This window comes from Lonchura striata, chromosome Z, assembly GCF_050655825.1.
Source record: "Lonchura striata isolate lonStrDom1 chromosome Z, ASM5065582v1, whole genome shotgun sequence".
Classification (NCBI taxonomy): domain Eukaryota; kingdom Metazoa; phylum Chordata; class Aves; order Passeriformes; family Estrildidae; genus Lonchura; species Lonchura striata.
In genome coordinates, this window is record NC_140740.1 from 54,375,033 (window position 1) to 54,396,246 (window position 21,214).

The 21,214-nt window shown below is 40.4% G+C and overlaps 1 protein-coding gene across 3 annotated transcripts in view; it reads left to right on the forward strand.

Moving 5' to 3' along the window:
* The first annotated feature begins 1,225 nt into the window (after positions 1 to 1,225).
* ITGA2 (integrin subunit alpha 2) overlaps positions 1,226 to 21,214 on the forward strand; it is a 68,294-nt gene continuing 48,305 nt past the window's right edge. The window contains exons 1-3 of one of the 3 annotated variants that reach the window (XM_085566544.1): positions 1,271 to 1,379; positions 7,505 to 7,661; positions 20,979 to 21,102. Coding sequence is in view for 2 of the 3 variants with exons in the window: in XM_021553878.4 (XP_021409553.3) it covers positions 20,909 to 21,102 (194 nt within the window). In the remaining variant the exon portion in view is untranslated. Of the gene's footprint in view, positions 1,380 to 7,504; positions 7,662 to 20,794; positions 21,103 to 21,214 lie in introns of those variants that run through there. The other 2 variants (XM_021553879.4, XM_021553878.4) reach the window with 2 other exon arrangements.

The following is a 21,214-nucleotide window of genomic DNA, read 5'->3' on the forward strand; positions in this document are numbered from 1 at the left end:
TCCATAAAGCAAATACATGAAAGAATCCAATGTAAGTTATATAAAGACAGGTCCCTGCTGCACTTCCATCAAGTGGATTTTAACATCCTCATGGAGATTTCTTTAATTGCATGATGTCCGTATAAAACTCTTGTCCAAAAAAACGTGCTGAACACCACCTGCTGACAAATGCTGACAAACATCTTCATTTTAATTCATAGCTCAGTTTCCAAAGCTTAAAAACAAGTAAGAGAATACATGTGCTCCTTAAATAATAGCTACAGTGTGTCATACCTAAATGGCCATGACATAGATGGCAAGGACGATGAAGGAAGGAAGCTTTTTTATTTCAGTTTTCCAGACCAACTGTCTTTTTCATTACACAACATTAATGCCAAGAAGTTAAAATTATTCAGCAGAATTCAATGCACAAAATGAAATACATTCCATATGAAAAGGTAATGCCATAAATTTTGCTATTTTCTGGAACTGTGGGATGGAGAAAATGCATATTTCTCAAATACTCTGCACATTCAGTATTCAAACAGTGCTGGCAAGGCTATGTAGACTGAAAACTACACAGCATCTTGCATAGGAACTTTTTCTGATTTCTCCGGAAGCCAACCTCCTCACCTCCCTGATTTTGCTGGCTTCGATTCTCTTTGTCTGCCTGGATATTGGCCTGGCATCTAAAGCAATGCAGGCAGTAATTTTGCCTAGGCAATACATCCTCACCATCATTGCCAAGTTTGAGACAGTTGTGTGGCAAGGCTTCTGGATTCTCTTTCACTCTTGCATAGCTGGGGGTATATTCTACAAAAATCTCATTTAAATAAGAAGACATAGACTCAGTGTCATCATATATGCAATTTAATAAGAAAAAAGAGGCATCCCCAGCCCTCCAAACCGCTGTTGCTCAGGGTGCCCAGGGTGCTCAGGGTACCCAGGGCAGGGGTGGTGGGTGTCCCGATGCCGGAGCCCTCGTTCCAGCGCAGCCATGAGGCAGCACCAGGCGGGCCGAGCGCGGGGGCTCCTCCAGAGAGTGAGTAACACCGGGGGGCAGAGAGCGGGGCAGAGCCTGCAGGGTACAGCACCGCCGGCTGCGCCGCGGGCGCGGAGCGAGCGCCGGGAGACGGCAGGAGCGCCCTCCGGCCCCTCCGCGACCGTGGACCGCAGGGGGCGTGGAGGAGGAGGAGGAGGAGGAGGAGGAGGAGGAGGAGGAGGAGGAGGAGGAGGGAAAGAAGGAGGAGGAGGAAGAGTATTTGGGGGCGGCTCGGAGCAGGTGGCGCTCAGTGTCGCCCTGGGAAGCGGCCAGCTCGGAGCGGCCTCGGCCCGACCTCGCAGCGCGCCGGACATGGGCTCCGCGGGCACCGCGCTGCCGCCTCTGCTCCTCGCGCTCGGTACGTCTGTCCGTCCCGCCGCTCCGGGAAGCAGGAAAGGAAGGAGGGAAGGAGGGAGGGAAGGAGGGAGGGATGGTCCCCCGGCGGGCGCGAGGTGCGGAGCGGGGCCGCCCTGGGGCCGGGCGGAGACGCGCGGAGGGCGCGCAGCTGCCGCTGGTGGGCTGCGGCTGCGGGCGAGTGAGATGCACCGGCGGCGATTTTAAAGCGGGTTGAACTCCTGGAGCGGCATAGATTTCACTTTCCCCTAAAGGGACTCCGTCTGTGTGTGCGCGCTGGAACGGAGGGAACGGGGACAATCTGATGTGTGAAATTAGAATTATATTATGATTATACCTTTCTAGGCGCGAAGATGAATGCTTTTTGTGAATGCTGCTCCTATTTGCAAGAGTCCTCTAGGTCTGTTACTATACTGTTGGGCAGATGTTGCTCCTTGGACAAGGATAGGGAAACTTGAACCATCTCCTCCTTCTCTTGGCTAACTTAATTACCATTACATCTATTTTCCTGGGAACTATAAGCAATCATATTCACTTGCCATGAGCAAATTCCCAGGCAGTTTTAGAGTTTTAATATTACTGTATACTCTCAAAAACCCTTAATTAGCAAGTCACCGAAGAGGCAGCATGAAAATGAGTTTTCACTGATGAGCTGTTGTAACTTGTTCTTTCAGTAACTATAGCGTACATTGCAGTGGAATGTGTGGCTGCAGGGTATGAAATAAAATACAAAAATATTAACCTGTGATGTGATATATAGAACAAAAGCAACCTGGCAATTTTTTAAAAAAAGAAAAATTCTGAAAAGTAGCAGTAGGCAAAACATTCCACCCTGTACTTTTTCTTAATGTATCCATTATTCTCCTGGTTACAGCTACTGAAAACCAGGACCATTAGCATTCACTGTAATTCATGGAGTCTTAAGACTTACAAAGGCTGTTGAAAGCGGGCGATAAGGGCTGATTGTGAAAGAATTTCCCTGGCATTTTGAATGACAGAAGTGGGATAGGTCTACTTTTTTAGGCACTACCCATGATTTATCTCAATTTATACATCTGAAAGCTGTGAAAATTTTTATTTCAAATATGTCATGACTCTTGATTAGTGGGTTAATACTTGCTAAGGCCTTTGATCTTGTTGGAATAGCAACAAAAAGAAAGTTTCAGGACAGGGGAGTTTTTTCTTTAGTGTTTTTGGAGTTCTGCTATGGTGATACACTTGTAGCTCTCCCACAATAATTTTGGAGTTGTTTGAATTCTAGTGAACTGTTTTTCTTTCAAAGGTGATGTTCTTAAATTTAATTAGGATAGCTTGGCTGAATTAGTCTTTACTTCCAGAAAATATTCCAAGTTATTCCAGACATAATTTTATGTCAGTATATTAACTACTGAATTATCAGCTGAATAAAATGGGTCACATGGGGTGCATTGCTGTGCAACAGTGAAGTAATGGGTTACTCTTTGCTGATGCGTAATTTAATGTCTGGAAAGTCATTAAGACTTTGTAGATGCTGTAAGAAGAAGACATCTGAAAGAGAATTATCAATATGATAGCATGACTTTGCTACCAACCTTGTTAATGTTGACCAAAATGTGTATAGCATAGAGGAATAGATTACATTAAGAGGAATAAATGATGTATTAACAGGGTCAACAAAGCTGGAAGCTTTTCTGTTGCTACATGCTGCCGATAGATTTGCCACATCCAGTTCTTTTAATTTACATTTTATGATTGCATTTTTTTTCCTAATGCTGTTCTTAAAATTCAGAGCCAAAACAGCCCAGCCCTCTCTGAGAGTGAAGCCAGCGGAAAATACAGTGTAGCTTTCCTGGGCTCAATTGTGGTAACATTTGCTTTGGAAAGCTCTAGTGCCCCCATGCTTCAGAGGAGATATTTGAAATTTGGCAGGAAGGAACTATTTGCATTGTCTACCTAAATCTGGCCAGGTAACAAGTCTATGCAAAACTGTATTCCTCTGGAAAGAAATGCATTTTTATCAGCTAGATTCTAAGTTATGTCCACCTTGTTGTGGACCTTAGTCAGATATTTCTGTGTGAGGTCTTAGATATATACCTGCAAATACAAAAAAATTCTCTCTTGACTTGTCAAGTTGTTATTTCTAAAGCAATATCCATCATTGTTTAAGCCAGTTTTGCTGGCTTCCAGTTTTTTTGCTGCTTTCCAGTTTGCTTCTGGATGGTGGTCTCCTGACTGTCTGTACTGCATGCTCTTAACTGTTTCCTGGGCTTCAGATGAACCAGCTTGTTCTCCTTTTTATAATAATAATTAACTTCAGAGTGAATTACCAAATGATAGTGTTGGAAGACCAAACCTAGAGAAGGAAGTAAAATGCAGGGTGACCTCGCCTATACTGTCTCAGCAAGCCTTCATATTGAAGCCTAACATGCACCTTCCTCCAGCAGCCCAGGGTGTGAATGATACAACTCTTACTGCATTCATAAAAGCTCCACTCTGTGAAGTAAGCATCCCTTGAACTCTTTAATTCTGAAATGAAAACTTGAAGCAACATGAGGGTTATGGCTTTCGGGCTACAGGTCTACCACATGAGTGCCATGGATTCTCACGTTTTTGTGGGACCCAGGCAAACTGAAGGAGAAAACAGGTCTACCTGAAACTGAGGTGTCTGTGTAGAATAGAGTTTCCAATGATAGAAACTCTTGTAAGTAATAGGCTGTAAGGCCCTATATAGGAATAGGAGACCCTACTTACAAACTATTTTCTTCAGTAAGCTTTTGTTTAAATTGGGATAGAAGCTGTGATAATGGCATTTAACATGCAAAAATTGGAAAGTGCCCAGAGTAAGTTAGCCACCTGAATTTGTCTCTTTTGCACATCACTACATCATACTGTCACTGCCTATGAACAAAGAAAGATGTTGTGATCAGATAATCAGCTAGAACTCCTGCCTTGCTTAGTTTTGGAATTAGAAAGTGGTCTAATGAATGAGAATGAAATGTAGGATTAAGAGAAATAAATTTCTGTTTTCCTTACAAAAGTGGATTCTTTCTCACTCTCTCTCTTTTATTTCCCCCCCCACCCCCCGCAAAAGCTGAGTACAATTTCAGACGAGTCATTTAAATCAAATCTTCGACATGTGGTTGGAGCTTTTGTGTTCTTCTCTTTCTCTTTGCTCAGCCAGGGGTTCTCAAAACTGAAGCTGCGTTTTCACGATCTGGTTAAGCTGACCTGAATGTGGAGCTGACGCTGCAAGGACATTTCGTCCACTCCTGTATGCATGTTTCCACCAGTTTCTCTGTGCTATCACTATGGCTTAGTCTCAGGAACAGGCCAGGGACTCATTTGCTTGAATAATTTTTTCCCCCTTTTGAGCTAGGTTAGTTTTGGAGATGAGCTAAACTGGTCCTGCTCACTTGAGCAATTTATTTGTTAGTGCTGGCATAGGGTACAGTCAGAACTCGTGGCCAGAGGATGGAAAGCTGGAAAAGTCTCTTTCACTAGTAGCTGTCACTTCCACTGGCTTGACCTGGTTGTGCAAGTGCATCTTGGTGTGCAAAAGTGCTCTGTAGTCACAGCTGCGACTGAAGTAAATGGAAATTGTATTTTAAATGTGAAAAAAATAAGGGTTTAGCTGTATCACTAGATATCCAAAAGTGGTAAGTACTTTTTTCTTTTTATGGAGATAAGGATGGTCTCTCATTTCACTTGAGTGTTGAAAAATAAATCCTCTGTCACATGCAAATACTTAAATGTTTATTTTCATTATATGTAGGCAATAATCAACAAGGAAGTTGCTAAGATTAAAATTACATACATAAAAGGACATGGCAATGTACAAAGCAGAATGGACTAAACTGATAACTGAATAGCAAATGGAAATGGAACATTTGGTGCTATAAATGAAGATAACATTGGGATGCTTTTAACATGCAATCATGCAGACCAAGTCAAATCTGTACAGCCTATTTTGATTTCTGCCTTTTTCCCTCTTTGTGATCATCTTTTGATACCTTGTTGTTTTATTATCATATTTGTGAGTAATGTTAATGTTAAAAATTATTCTAGAATCTGGAGATGGCATGAAAGGAGTACCTAAACATGAACTCTTCTTAAAGTAAACCTGTCTCTAGTTTTTCCTTCTTTCTGAGGTAGCAAGAAGTAGCAGCACTACTATGTATTATTTTTGGAGTGTTGCCTCTCACAGCATTGCAGATTGAAGTAAGGCTTCATTCATACTGTATTACAGGACTTGTATTTTGTATTATGTTTGTTTTAGAAAGCATAGAGGCTATTACCATCAGACACCTAAACACATTAACAGTTAATATTTATTTGTGCATAATTTGGTCAAAGTCAACATGAGATCCTACCAATAAGTTTTAACTGTGTGCTGCCTCTCTTTGGAACAACATGTGAATTGTTCTTTGCTTTTTTGATTCAGTATCACAGAACTTTAATTTAAGAAGTTAAAGAAGTAAAATACAGCTGCTCCTTTTTTTCATTGTGCTTCGTAGTCATTATATAAATATTATTCATTGTGGTCTTTCTTCACTATTGTAATTTTGAATGAATGAAAGTGGGGTTTGTATGTACTTTGTGTGATGTATTTTCATAAGGACTAATAACTGGAACTACCAGTGTAAGGGCTTAATGTCAAAACAGCTAAGTGTGAATAAAGTATTATAAAAGGATAAATGCAGGTAAAAGGGGGTTTCTGCATCTCCAGATAAGTAAAGCAATTCATTTTCCCCAGCACAAATCTTGTGCAGCCTCTATCCAGTGTTGTTATTTTCATTTAAAGGTTTCCTTTGTTAGGCTCTGTGCAGGCTGGTTCCCATTTCCATGGTGACCATGCTGAAATGCAGACAGGACACAGACTGGATTCTCATCGGCATAGCCATGCACTTGCATACCAACACATGTTATCTGCTTGGCTTAGGACATTTCCATTAGCAGTTTTAATGTTTAGAGCTTCTTTAGCGCTTTTAGATCACATAGTGATCTCTGGCCCTGTGATACTGCACAGTGTTGGGATTTCAGACTGTGCAGCAAGACAGAACAAGTTGATAAGCTTTTTTTTTAGAGCCAAATAATTTGGCTCTACTGTTCCAATTTAAATTAATCAAGGACATCAGAGAACTGTCTGAGCCTTAGTTTTCTCTTAAAAGTGATAACACAGAAGGATTTTTATTTATAAACCCTTAGGTGGAAGACTGACATACATCTGTGCTAAATAGTTATGGGAACATACCCCGTCTTAAAGCATTGATAAAAGGATAATAAAAATAAGTGAGTGTGAATTACAAAGGACAAACAATACCTTCTGTCTTTATCAGTCTAGTGTGAGTATGTATCTTTGTGAAGCAGTATGCAATAATCTTCTTCCTGCTCATACTGCAGTGGTTTTCTGGAGGTGGTGAACACTAAAGGCATTTAGTGGTGTCAACATAAGCATTTCCATTACTTCCAAATCAGGCTGTGATTTCTGAATTACCAAATAAACTCAATATTCTGAGTTATTTTGAATTTTTCCCTGAGTAGCATTTCAGGATCCTCAACAGAGAAAATTTAATTTTCTCCTGGACATATATATGCTGTAAAAATATAAGAAAATTGCATATTATTCAGGACTTAAAAGAACAGGCAAAGAACAAGGATCAACAGACTTTTTGAATGGAGGATGAGCAAAGACATTTTGTGTGCCACTGAATGGCATCTGCATGGTTGAGTGTCACACATGATGAATGTCACGGATTCTTTTGTCCCTTTCAAATTGCTGTTAGGCAGCGCAAAGGGCTTGGAAGTTATGCACAGCCCTGATGGAACTCTTGCCTTATTCCTGATTTATTTTGTTCTTTGCAACTTGCTTCCAAGTTTATCATTCTTCCTTTATATCATACAGTTGCATTCCTTTTTTTTTTTTTTTTTCCTTAATCACAAAAATTTTCTTGCATAACATGGCTATTTGTAAAAGACAGACAATAAAGAAATCTTGGAGGAATTACTGTCAACAGCAGGCTTCAGGGAGGAAGCTTATTGCACAGTAGAAATACCTAGAGGAAATAGTGGAGTTTGAGGATGGAGTGGTGAGTGAGGGGTGGATGGGCATGAAGGATTGAACTAAATTTTTACCTTTTATCTCTCTGACAGCTAGTCTATCTGCCTGCCTAGCTATCTGTCTCAAACATAAGAGACCTTAAGCAAGAAAAGCTGGCAGCGGTTGATGCTGTGTTAAGACTGCAATACAAAGCTTTGTGTGATGATAAGATTGCAGATGATCAGGCTACTTCACCCACTGGATTACCAGGTAAATTACTATCTCAGCCAGTTGCACGATCAGTGTTCTTACCTGACTGAGGAGCAGATGCCTCGTGCCAGTGCTTAGTGCTTGTGCTGCCTGCTTAGTGCAGCTAAGGATGCTGTTTCTAGAAGTTGTCAGCCCAGCACTTCCTGGAGGAAATGCCTGTGCCATGCCTTATGCTACCTGAAGTAAGGCAGCTGCACACAGATAAACCAGTGGAATTAGCTATGAGTATGTCTAACTTTGCACATGCACAGAAGTCACTTCTCATAATTTGTCAGTTTCTGTGACTGTTGTGTTCAAGTTTCCCTTCAGTTATGAAAGCACACTGGGTAAGAAATTCTACTTCATTATATATTCAGCTAAAAGAACAAAACAGTAAATTACTGCAATTCAGGCCTAAATTTATTGGTCCCATTCTCTTTGTTGAGTAGATGTCTATGTAGGTATCAAAGCAGGGCAAGAGTGTCAAATCTGTGTCAAGAGTTTGTGTCCTGGTTTCTTTATAGCAACAAGCTACAATAAGGAGAGTAAAACACAAAAGAATCTCCTTGAGGCACCTGTCCAAAGCAGCAGCAAGTGGAGTATTATGTCCTGAGGCAACTAGTGCATCCTAGATAGTTACCAAGTATCACTGCAGAGGAGGGTGTGTGACTCAAATGTCTCTGTGCTTTTATTCTTATTTGAATCTTCTGTTCGAAGAGAGTATTAATTGCTACCTAAAGAATAGTGAAACAGTTTATTTAAAAATTTTCCAGTAATTCAACTTTCTTTACAGTAAATTCTTATAAGATAATGACAGCAGTCTATAATAATGAATTTTTAAACTATTTTATCCATTATTCCTACTGTGTAATATAAAATTCAGTTGTCTTTATATGCAGTACTTTAGATGCACGTAGAATGGATTGAATGTAATGTATTAAACTCAGATTTAGCTGAAATTCCTCAAATGATGATTTAGCTAATCTTTCCTGCATAGAAAAAAAAATTAAGTGACATAATACTTTCTTTAATTGTGCTCACCAAATAAAGTTTCCATTTAAACATGCCTGAAATACATATAGGTCAAATATAAAATAGCAAAAATGATGGAGAAAGGACTTTTAGGAAGATGGGCAAAACAATAAACTAAGAAAAAAATCCAGCAGTACTACTCACATAGTCCTTCTGCTAATAATAGTTATCCATTTAACTCTAGCCAAATATCCTTTTTTTTCCCTTTTTTTTTTTTTTTTTTTTTTTTTTTTTTTTTTTGGGTGGGGGGAATGGGAGTTGATACACTTTTTTTAAATTTTATTTTTTGTTTTCCCTTCCAAGCTGCCAAAAGCCAGTTCATCATATTGAACAGTAAGAAACTACTTGAGTCTCTGGAGTTGCCTTTCTGAGAAGCTGAGAGCTACAATAGACTTTGGCTCTGTAAAGACAAAAAAGCAACTGTTCTGCTTTTGTAGAAGCAAGTATTATCTCTAGAAAACTCTTCTTAAATGTACATGGGCCCTTCTCTCTGGCCCCAAAATATACAATGGCTTCATTTTACAAAAAAAAAAAAAAAAAACTTCCTTCTGAACTCTTAACTACAGTATCCTGTCACCAACCTGAGCACTGGCATCTCGGTAGACCCTGTCTGGTGTGTGGGCTGAGGGTTGGGAGAGTGCCTGCTGCAGTCCCTTCCTCACCTAAAACATAGTCCCCCTGCCCCAGAGTGCAGGGTTAGGTGCCTTGGACTCAGCACCTTAAAATGCACAAAAAGCCAGCTTCTTACAAAGCAGGAAGACTCCTGCAGCTAACAGATGGATCAAAGGTGTTTGAACTCTATCCTTCTCAGGCACCAGCACGAGGTGCCTCCTTCTACAGAGGTCAAGGATGGGGAAGAATTTTGGGAGACGTGTCCAGTTCAGCTTTTTTTCAAGAGGTAGCTGCTTCATAAGTAATGGAGTTACCTGGGAAACATAAGTCTAGTTCTCCCTTGAGGCTCATGGTGATGTAGATTCAGCTCTTGGATGATGCATCTTTGCATCACCTGGCAACAAAGCAGCCAGACAAACAGTCTTTACATCATAAATTGAAACAAGGTCTCAGCTCACCCCAGGATGTATATTAATATTTCTAGACAGGCAAAGATACATCCTGCCTGTGGCCTAATGTCTGGGTATATAGCTGGAAGGAGCTCAAAGCTGGCTTTTTGAGACCAGCTACCCATACAATTCACATGTGGTAATTTGGTTGTGCATAAAAATAAGTTACTTAACTATTTAGTTAAATCACTTAATTTTTACAAGTCAAAATAAATAAGTTGAAAATCCTTCATTACCTCTTACTGTGGTATCAGAGTGGTAGGGTAGAATACTTCACTGTTAAACAGGGTGCTTCTACACCTGATTCATTTTCTAAACTTTTGTGCAACTTTGTGTAATGACACCTAAGTGACACGTAATTTTACCTTCATTGTGGGTTAGCCAGCTGCTGAAGTCTGGGCTTCCTGAATTGTTTTCCTGATTTTAATGTGCCTAAATTCTGCCTAGACACTATCTGGTGCCAGAATTGATCATTTCAAGGTGCATTAAGGTGCAATTTCAGGTGAGTGAATAGGACCACCTGCCTATCATTCAGGATGCCCAGCCATGAGCTCCCATTAAAATCAAAGGAGAGAAGTAGTCATTACTTCTAGCATAGGAGAACAAATGTTCTGATAATTATAGCTCTTCCAAGTATTGTATTATATATCCTGTGGTGCTTTGGAGTTTTTCTTCTTGCAGGAAGCTGATGTAGCAAACTTTTTACAGCTGAAGCTTCTCTTATTTCTGTGGCCATCTGTGTGCAGAGCAAAGCTTCCAGATAGCTTCAGAAGCTGTGAGGGAGGAACAGGGTCTTAAACATGCTTTCCTAAAAATGGTATGATAGAGCGACCACTGGACCCACTGCAGTCCTAATGCTTTAGGCTGTGACACTGGAGTGGCAGAGGGGTGGATGGTGATGGCAAGTCCCTCAGCTTTTTTCTAGTCTTGCCCATCAGGTCACATTTAACGGTGATATAACACACAATATAATATGGTGTAATACACTGTAATTTTCATATAGGCTAGAGTGTGATATGGGTAGGGAAGTAAAGATACCCGTGGTTGCTTTCTCTTCTTGATGTCTGTGTGAAAACATGCTCTGTACAATTGTGTTTTCATAGCAGCTGAGATGAGCAAATGTGGCATACAGGGTGTACAGATAGCAGTCACATTGCTTTCCATGTGGTGACATGCATTTCCTCTCTTATGGTTGTACTGTGGCTCATGCTTCCCTGACTATATTTGGAAGTATTCCTAGTTTTTAAAAAAGAGAAAATGCAACCACTGATAATGTTGACACAGGGAACAGAAACTGCTGGAGTGAAATGCCACTTGTAAAGTCAGTTTTTATCATAGGGAAGCATGCAAGGTTTTTGTGTTTATCATCATTACTTGCGAAGGCCAGTGACAACTGCATAAATAACATGTGTATGTGTACAGCTTGTTACCCTCACATGCTTTTAATCTTTTTGTGGTGTTGAAAAACAACTTTGGTATTCTAAGGACAAAGTTTAAAAATCCAATTAGTACCAAGATAAAAGAAAAACAGCATGTCATTACAAAAAAAGATAGAATTTAAGTGAATTTTCTGTTAAATTAAGCTTTTCACCACTGAAAACATGGATGGAAACATGCCAAGATAATAAATTGGAGTAGGCTTGAATACTTGCTGTCTTTATTAAAAACTCATAGGAAGTTGTCAGTCCTGCAGGAGCTGCTCCTAAGCATTTATAACTATACACTTTTGTGTATAGTAGGTTGTCTGGATTTCTTAACTACAGATGGGTGGTTTATTTGTCTGCTCTGGCAGCCAAAGAGGGCAGTATCTGGGCCACAAGTAGGGAGTTATCAGGGGAAAGACAAGTCTTGTAGACTAACTAATGAAGTTGTGGATAAATTTAATTAGCTCTCTTATTCTGCAGCAGTGTTAGAACAACAACATAGACAGCTCCTAGCTGTGTTATCACAGTCTCTCCAACTTTTCAGTCACAATTCATGTCCTATCAGGTTTGGGCTGCTTTAATAGGAGGTTATTGATAACTCCTCAGTGCAGCTTTTGTATTCTGAACCATTGCAAGGGAAAGGCAGTGTCTCAGGCTTTCAACACACACAGAGGCTCTCAGGCTGGGAGCTGACCTATTTCCAGGAAGAAGCAGTCAGCCAACTGAGCCAAGAAAACTTGTTGTAAAGAAGGGGAGGAAGAAGGGTGGGAGGATTGTTACTAAATGAGGCATTGTTTCTCTTTTGTTCCAAGTCGTGGATCTGGGGGAGACTTTTTTGCCTATAATTTATTTCTACTCTAAATGTTATGATTTCTGTTAATTATTAAGAAGCCTGAGCTATTGTGGCTGTTGTAAAGAAAATGTTGATCTCAAGACAACAGAAAGTAAAATAGTTAGATGAAGTAGTAAAATAACGACTTGCATTTTTCAAACTCCTGTAAACATATGAAACAATGACAAAGAAAATGAAGTGAGGGTTATACAATGTCTCAACTGCCAGTATAAAAAGCAGTGTCTTGCCAATCACTTTCTTGATTATTTTTGATTCCTGTAGAGGATTACATTGTCTCTATATAGGAAACTGTAAGTCTGTTCAGTTTTAAGTAAAAACAAATTAAATGTGATTATAAAACTTCTGTTTTAGTATATGAGCTGAAGGTATCTACATGCTGTGGGTGTCCATATTGAAGAATAAAATTATTATAGAAAGTAGGAAAGTAAATATAAAAGAGAAAACTAATGAGAACTTTTTTTTCAGTTATGTTGACCATACTGGGTAAGGGCTAATACACCTTTCCAGATTGAAGTATAAGTACTCCCTATTTTCCTTGCATGTTGGGTTGGATTCCCTGTAACCATTTGTGAGTATTCTAAAGACAGATAAAAAAGTTATTTTATATTTGTGTTCATTTGTAGGAAAGTCCCAAATAGTGAAACCAATATAGTTGGACTAGTACATTACAAAAGGAAAAAAAGAGTTTCTTCTTTTATGAAGATTTTACTTATTGCAGTGAGAATTGCTCAGTGGCTTCTGAATGCCATAATGAACATTATCCATATTGCAATTCAATAATTAAAGTAACTGCATGCTGGTTGTTTTTTCCTTCATGTTTCCACAGTCTTGTCAATAAAGCATTCAAAGCACAACATATTATGAAAGCTGGGTAATTATTTCTGTAAGAATACTTGAGTAATTCCAGTTGGATTATTGCTCTGATAATATATGTTCTGAATAATAAAGGAGTAACATTACTCTTAAACCAAAATATTGTTCAAACAGTAAAGTAAAACTAAATATATTTAATACAAAGCAAATACTACTTGACTACCCTCTTTCATAACTTTATTGCTTCCCCTTCCTGCCTTCATTCCACCTTCTGGCTCATATTGCAAGGACAGTAGGTGATTATAATGTGAAGGGGGTCTGTAGGTGCCTGTACTCCCTCTCTAACTCTGGAATCTATGAGCCAACTTCAGCAAACATTTGCAGACGGATGAAAAAAATAACCAGCTGGGTATCAGGCAAAGACAAAAGTGCTTTTTCAAGTTCCCTGACAACTAAAGAGATCCAGTGTAACTTGGCACAACAGAAAATAGCTGAAAATCTACCCCAAAGAGAGCCCTTGGAAATATGTTAGTCATGGAGTGTTGGGTAAGATGAAATAAGAAGGCCTTATAAGTACGATTGCCTTTTGGGGGATTTGGAAAGTGCAGAGAATGCAAGCCAGATTGAGATGAAAATGAGCTTTGAGATGGCAGACCTTGGTTGCTAAGCACTGGTGGAGAGTGGTGTAGCTAGTAGAAGGTAACTGCCTTTTTTGACCCACAGACAAATCAAAGGGTCAGGTAAAGTGTTCTGTCTCCTTCCTCAAAAATGTAGAGTCTATCTTGCACCTGTAACCATCCCCTGAAGTATGATGTATCAGTAATCCCATTGATCCAAAGTCCTTTTCCGCGACCCCCTCTGAAACCCCTTTAAGGTGTTCCCAGGAGACAAAACTCTTCCTTCTTCTCCCCTCTCTCTCCCCTATCCCTCGCTCCAGCTGCTTCTCCTACTCTCTTGGACCCTCACTTAGAACTCTCTATCTCACCCTATCCCCACTCCTTGGGGCCTACTTTGGGCTGTGGCAGCTCTGAGCAGGGCCCACAATAAACCGTGTACCCTGAGACCTGACTCCAGAGATCTTTCATCTCCATCCATCCCAACCATGCAGCCCTTGCTGCAATGGAGAAAGCTTGAACCAGAGTGCGCATCCGCTGTGAGATGAAGTCAGTGGAAAACAACAGCTACAAGTTCTCTCATCTCTCCCCTTTCTTTTCTCTGTCCTCAGCAGGGTCTGACAGGCTTCAGGTCCCTGCTGATGCGTGTTCTTTGGAGGTAGAAATCCATGAGACCAACAGAAAAATTTTCTTCATGGAATTTGTAGTGGCTCTCTTGGAGCAGTATAACATAAAGGGCAAAGCAAAGCCCTCTTCTGTAATGAATAGATAACTTTTTAAAAGACCAGACTGAGCAATTAAGGCAATGCCAGCAGCACGCATCTTAGTGGCTGCCAATCTAAGAAACTAATTAAAGAAGCAGCCAATAATCCAGAGGGGTATTCTTGATTCATTTTTCCACCCAAAATAACTTACAGATGAAAAACCATAGTGCATGGTTTTAGCATAATGGCAGGTCATGGCCTTGCTTTGCTTTAGTGACTACATGCTTACCCCTTCTACCCCCAAATCCCTCAGCTTGCTGATGACCTGGAGTTTGGGTTTCTCAGGGTTGGCTGCCCTGCTGGAGCTGGCACTAGGTGCTGTGGTTATAGCTGTGGCTGTCCTACCCAGCAGAGGGGAGCTGCCAAGGATGCTCTCCTGGCATTGTGACTGACACAAATGCTCACTCACAAAGACAAAAGGTTATTTAGCTGGGTTATATAACAATTTTTTTCTGGTTTATAGCTAGTAGTTGTGCAAAAACATGAACACCATAACATTAAGGAAAAAAAGACAAACTTTCCTACTGGCAAGGTTAATATTAGACAAATTTAAAACTTAGTGGGTGATGGATCATTACAGGCTGGTGGTCAAAGTCCATTGTCTCTTTTTCTCTTGATACTGTCTTTGCTAGACCTGTTTGATGGCGAGCTATAAATAACAGAACAGAATGCCTTTGTTAGGCTGGATATTTTAATAAGAGGTGAGACATGGCATACCTGAGTCTAATTACAGTATTTTGTAATTTATTGCCATCTTAAATTGGCACATCACCTTTGCAATGTAGAAAAATGTGATTGAAAATTCAATTTTTACTATTTAGAGTGAAAACAAAATGACACATTTATGATGATACCTATGATACAAAATACAGGCTAATAATACATTCAGTACATTCTATTAGAGTTTTATAAAGTTGTTTCACCAAATGCAATAATCAAATACATAAAAATCAGATTTCAATTTTTTTATCCCATTGATGCTTTTATGCTTGATGTTAATCTGAATAAGAAGTTTCAATAAAACAGCTATTATAATCCTAACATCAAATGGTTATCATACATTTTTTGCTTGATCACTTTAAGCTGTGAACTTTGCTTACAAAATCAAAACAAATACGAATTTGGTGTACCTAATATGAGCTTTTACTTCATTAAAACTTGCTTCAGCTTGTAGTGCAAATAGAATGACACAAACAGAAAGCATTAGAGCTATCATTAGACATGTCATTTATAGTTACAAAGGAATTCCCACACGTTGAGGCTTAAAGGTGCCCAGTCATAACATGCATTATTTTTCAGCCTGCTAGGAGAAAAAAATAAATCCTGGTGTTAAATTATAAAACCAGCTATATAACTACACTGCAGCTCCCATGGCTCACACTGCAATAATGCAGTTGCTCAAACATGGGAATTCCCAGGAAAAAAAAATACCATACAGAGAGATACTGGAGTTTATTAGAAAACTTACAGTTTCTTTTATCCCTTTAGGATATCTTTTCTTGCACTGTTTCTGAAGCTTGGTGTTGGGACTACTCTACTTAGTGAAGGTGTTCCCTTTAAACTGAACTGCTCAAGTAACTTTCCCAGTGGAGAGGAGCTGCTCCTTTTGAAGACTGCAGAGGGGCTTTCAAAAGCTGTAGGCTTGCATCTAGCTTCCTTTGTTCCATGGAGTCTGTTTACTTGACTGTAAATAAAGTGCCATTTACAGACAGAAGTTAGGAAGTGGATTTTTACTTGCTCAACCAATCTCTCATCATGATCATTAGGTCACAAAGTAGAAGTCTGTCACCAAAAGCTATTAAAATCCAGATAGTGAACTAGTTTTCTTTATTTCAAGATTCTTAAATTATCAAAGTTCATTGCCTGAAGGCAGCAACAGACCCTGAATCATTCCAGCCTAGAATATACAGTACTTTGAACCTAGATACTTCAATGATTGGTACCCTTTTAACATGTAAGAGACTCTTATTTTGCACAGGCTTAAAATAGGTCTAAAGGAAACTTAGAATTTTCTCTTTTTTTGGCTGCAAATACTTAAGTTTCTTTTTATGGATACTATATTAAGATAGATGTGCAAAATGGATAAAAGATGTCTTTATAGTGCAAGCACTCTATAAGATGGAGAAAAATGGCAGGAAAAATGCCTACTATATTATTGCCAGTATATACTTGCTAGGCCCAAGCCAACTAAGATTTGTGTGGAGTAGATCTAAAAAGTCTGTGGAATTTAAAATGTGACTGAAATATGCTGAAACTAGGTTTTTGGATTTTTTTAACAATGGTTGTGCTGATTCAGATTGTGTTTTCCAGCATTTCTGCGTTGATTTTTGCAAAGCAGTTGTGGGTGAGAGGCAAAGCTGATTTGTAAGAACACTGCAGACAACAGTGTGCCCTCAGAGGCTGGGTTTTATGATTGATTTTTTTTGTTCTCTTTTCACTGTCCTTGACTGGCTGCCTGTCTGGAAAGTGAACATGATAGAGGCAGATTTGAATGCTGCACTTGTGCAAATGATTAAAAATAATAAAATCAAGCCCCAGTGGTAAATGGGAAGGAAGGACAGGTGAAACAGTTCAGTGAGAAGAAGGCCTGTGTCACACCATGGGAAGAGAAAAAGGACATTGCTTCAGTAAGCTGTGGTGAAGCCCAGGGGAGCTACAGGTAGTTGAAGCTGCCCAGTGCAGGGACAGGCAATGCCCTTGCTCCTTGGAATAAGTCCCCATCTTGGGGAAAATAGGACCAGAGAGAGTCATGGGAGGTTCATGGATGGATGTTAGACACTGTAGTGAGTGGTCAAGGGAGAAGATGAACAGGCAACATATAACCAACCACACATTTTGCTGACCCCATCTGACTTTTTACAGCACCCCAGAGGAATTTGAACCATAGGACCTCTCCTTCAGGCTGTTGGCTGTCATACTCACCTTGGACACAAATTAGAAACATCTTCCATGTATTTGCACCGAAGTTTTCCAGTGCACTCAGCAGTGTTACCATTTGGTTTGCAGTGTGATTTGACATTAAGTGTGTAACAGTCCAGAGATTCAAGAGTTTTTCTCTAAATTGTCACTGGATTTTGGGTCAGATTGGAACTGTTTATTATTCTAGATTGCTTCCATATTTCAAGTTTGAAAGCCAGGGTTTATTTTCATGTACAACATAAAATGTGGAGGGTTCTTCTTCAGTATTTACATGCAGGATGATGCTGTGGTATAGTCTTGTTTATTCTCTTGAGAGTGGGAAACTGCTATATTATGCTTGATTTCTGACTGAGGATAATACAATTTAACAACAGACACAAAAAAAAAAAAAAAAAAAAACAGGGAATGACATGAAAAAAATATTTTTATAAAATACAAGTATATTAGATCACAAAGGAATTACTGGTAATTGTTGATTACTATCTCAATACACCATTTCCTTATCCTCATAACCCAGACATAAACTGTGATTATATGAGGTTGTGTTTAGTGTCAAAAGACTTGCAAAACAAGGTAATCAGTCTGTACACATTCTCTTTTCCAGTCTTAAATAGCTTGACTCAAGAAATATATTTATCTCTAAGGATGTTTCTCCAGGAACTATACTTCTAGCAGTGGGTGACTTCTTGCTTTCCAGAGGCTGACTGTAGATGTGGTTGTTTGAGATAACTAATATATGATTTCCTGTTTGAGTTTGTGGTAAAAAAGTGGTAACTCTAGAGTTGTATTTAGTCTTCCGCTAGAGATCCTCCTTTTTTGAATAGTGAGGGCAGGGGTACAAAATATACTTTTTACAGGTCATAAACTTTGCCTGCAAACCTGTGATTTTAATATTTTCACTATGATTTTATTACCATTCTTACTATTACAATTCAGCTATTGTGATGGACTGTTCCATGCTGATATAAACCCTGTTAACCTCTCTTCCAAAACTGCTCATGGGACCTGGGAGATAGTGATACCAACAGTAAGCTCCCATCAAAACTAGAGAAATGGTTAGAATTTGAGATTATATTTTTAAGATGGCATCTCTCCTTAAAGTATCCTTGTTGTAAGGATTATTGGAAAGGCTGCTTCTTTACTACACAATGACTCATACTAAGTAATCGTGGTGAAGCATATTTGTGTGTAAAGCAGATAAAACTCATTCTGTCTGGGCACACAGGAAGGGAGGGGAAACATGAGGGACATTGTTTAACCCATGAGCAGCTCTGTGAACCTACCTCATCTAGGAACCTCAGGGAGTGGCTGCACAATGAAATCACAAGTCATGATTTCTTCCATCGTTGCCATTTTTGGACACTTTTCAGGAGCTCTGAGGTGTTCCTCCATTGGGCTGTAGCTTGTTCCTGGAATCCCACTGTTGTCTCAGTTCTTCCACCTCCACAGTGGGGAAGGAGTTACCTACTCACAGCAGAGTCCCTCAGGGGAGTCTGGTCTTTTCCCTGCAGCCTTCCCAGTGCTTATTCTCTTAGGTATCCACCTATAGTTCTTGACCAGAAAAAGATCAGGCCCTTTGTGAATGAGGAGTGGACTCCCATGTCCTATAAAATCAATTTTGTCCCCAGTTTACATAGCCAGTTCCTTCCAAAATGGCATGGAATGGCACACCATTATACCCAGGCACATAAGTGACCAAGGAAAAGCAATTAAGAACAAAACCACAGCTAAGTAGAACTACAATGTTAAATGTCACAATTTATTAATGCTGTTCTACCTTGCATGTTTATAGTTCTAAGTTTTCCTGTTTGGACAACTGTTCAGACTGTTTGGACTGAAAACAAAAGCTTCTGGCATGATAATGAAATTACTCAAAAATTTAGGTTTTATGATGCATCTGATAATCTCATTTTTATTCCAGTGCTGCAAACTCAAATATAAACAGTATGAGCAGATACAGTCAGGGCATTTTGTTTGAGCACAAAATGTTGAGGTGAATGGAATTGCACCCAGATGGTGAATGGTCACAAGTGGTGTTCCAAGGCTCAGTTTTGCTTCGATATCTCCATTGCCTGGATGAGGGGATCAAGTGCATGCTCAGTCAGATTTCAGGTGACATCAAGTTGAGTGGTGGGAGTGTTGATCTGCTGCACATCCTCTGCAGAGGGATCTGGACAGGCTGCATCGATGGGCTGAGGCCAGTGCTGTGAGGTTCAACAAGGCCAAGTGCCAGATCTGCCCTTGGGTCACAACAGCCCCAGGCAGTGCCACAGGCTGGGGCAGAGTGGCTGGAAAGGACCTGGGGGTGCTGGTGACAGCAGCTGGACATGAGCCAGGGTGTGCCCAGGTGGCCAAGAAGGCCAATGGCATCCTGGCCTGGATCAGCAATGGTGTGGCAGCAGGACCAGGGCAGGGATTGTCCCCCTGTGCTGTGAAAAGAACAGGGCTAATGCCTTTATTATGTTCAGCTCTTTATTAAAAAGATCTGCTGGGCAGAGGTAGCTTTTTCCAGGTAGCCGAAGGGTGAGGAGGTGTGCAGAGCCTGTTGCTGAAGTTGCGATCAGCAGCTGTCCCCTCCCCTTTCCTTGCGGTAACACCAGGAAGGTCTGCCTCTTCGTTCCTGCTTCCCACAGCCCACTCCAGTCTGTTCTTCTGTAGTGATGGTGACAGGTCAAATATCGGGCAGGGGATGTGTTTCCCTCTTCCTCAGCCAGGGCACCTGTCCAGCCTCCTCTACTGTGTTTAGTTCTCCATTTAGGGGTGTCTTTATCCCCCAAAACACTCTCCCATGTTCCCCTGTTTGCATCTTAGTCCTAGAAGGCCAGGGGAGTGGGGGGGGGGGGGGGGAGGGGTGGGGACAGGTGATCTCCAGGTATTTTAGAGTAAACAAACAGAGCAATTAGCTAATGAACATTTCAGTATCAGTACTCAGCTAAAGCCAGCAGTCATCCTAGTATTGCCATGGGAACCAGGGAGGCTTTTCTGTTCATTACATACTGGGCACTGGTGAGGCCACATCTCAAGTGCTGTGTCCAGCTCTGGGCCCCTCACTGCAAGAAATGAGCCCAGAGAAGGGCAATGGAGCTGGGGAAGGGTCTGGAGCACAAGGCCTGTGAGGAGCAGCTGAGGGAGCTGGGGGTGTTTATCCTGGAGAAAAGGAAGCTCAGGGGAAACCTTATCACTCTCTACAATTCCCTGAAAGGAGCCTGTGGCCAGGTGGGGCTCAGTGTCTTTTCTCAGGTAACAACCAATAGCACAAGCAGAAATGAGCTCAAGTTGCACCAGGGAAGGTTTAAACTGAAAATTAGGAAAAATTTCTTCCTGGAAAAGGAAGTCAAGTACTGAAGTGGTGGAATCACCATCCCTGGGAGTTTTTAAAAGATATTTAGCTGTAGCACTTGGAGACATGATTTATTGGTGAATTTGGCAGTGGGTCAGCAAGGTTTTTCCAACCTAAAAGATTCTGTGATTCTAGTGTACCTCAGCAGGCTGTTGATGTATTTGCTGTGCCATAAGCTTAACTCATGCCTGAAGGTAAAGGAGGATAACAGACGTCTGAATCACACATTTTGTCTCCATTCAGCTAAAACATTCCCATTAGTAACGCTGCAACTTTTGTTAAGCCAAACAGTGAATGAGTCACTGATCTCTGCCCACAGTAATGCAACACACATAAAGAGAGCTACAGAGGCATTTCACATGGCCAGGGTACTGTAGCAATATCGCTGTTTTTTCAAGCATGTGTCAAAGGCTGTATTTATTTTCTTCTGTTGGGGGAGCTGTCGCAGATGAAGAGACTTTTTCACTGGGATCAAAATTCTTCTTTAATTGCTTCTGTTATAATCTTTCTGTTAACAGGCATTCTTCATAACTGCTGTGAAGCCTACAATGTTGGGCTCCTGGAAGCAAAAATATTTTCTGGTCCACCAAGAGAGCAGTTTGGATATGCAGTTCAACAGTTTATAAATGAACAAGGCAAATGGTAAGCAGTTTGAATGGCTTGGTTTATGTCCAGCTAAAAGGTTAAGTATAAAATATTGCAACTCTTAGTATTTCTTTTATAATTCCATATCTCATTTAAAGAGATTCTGGCC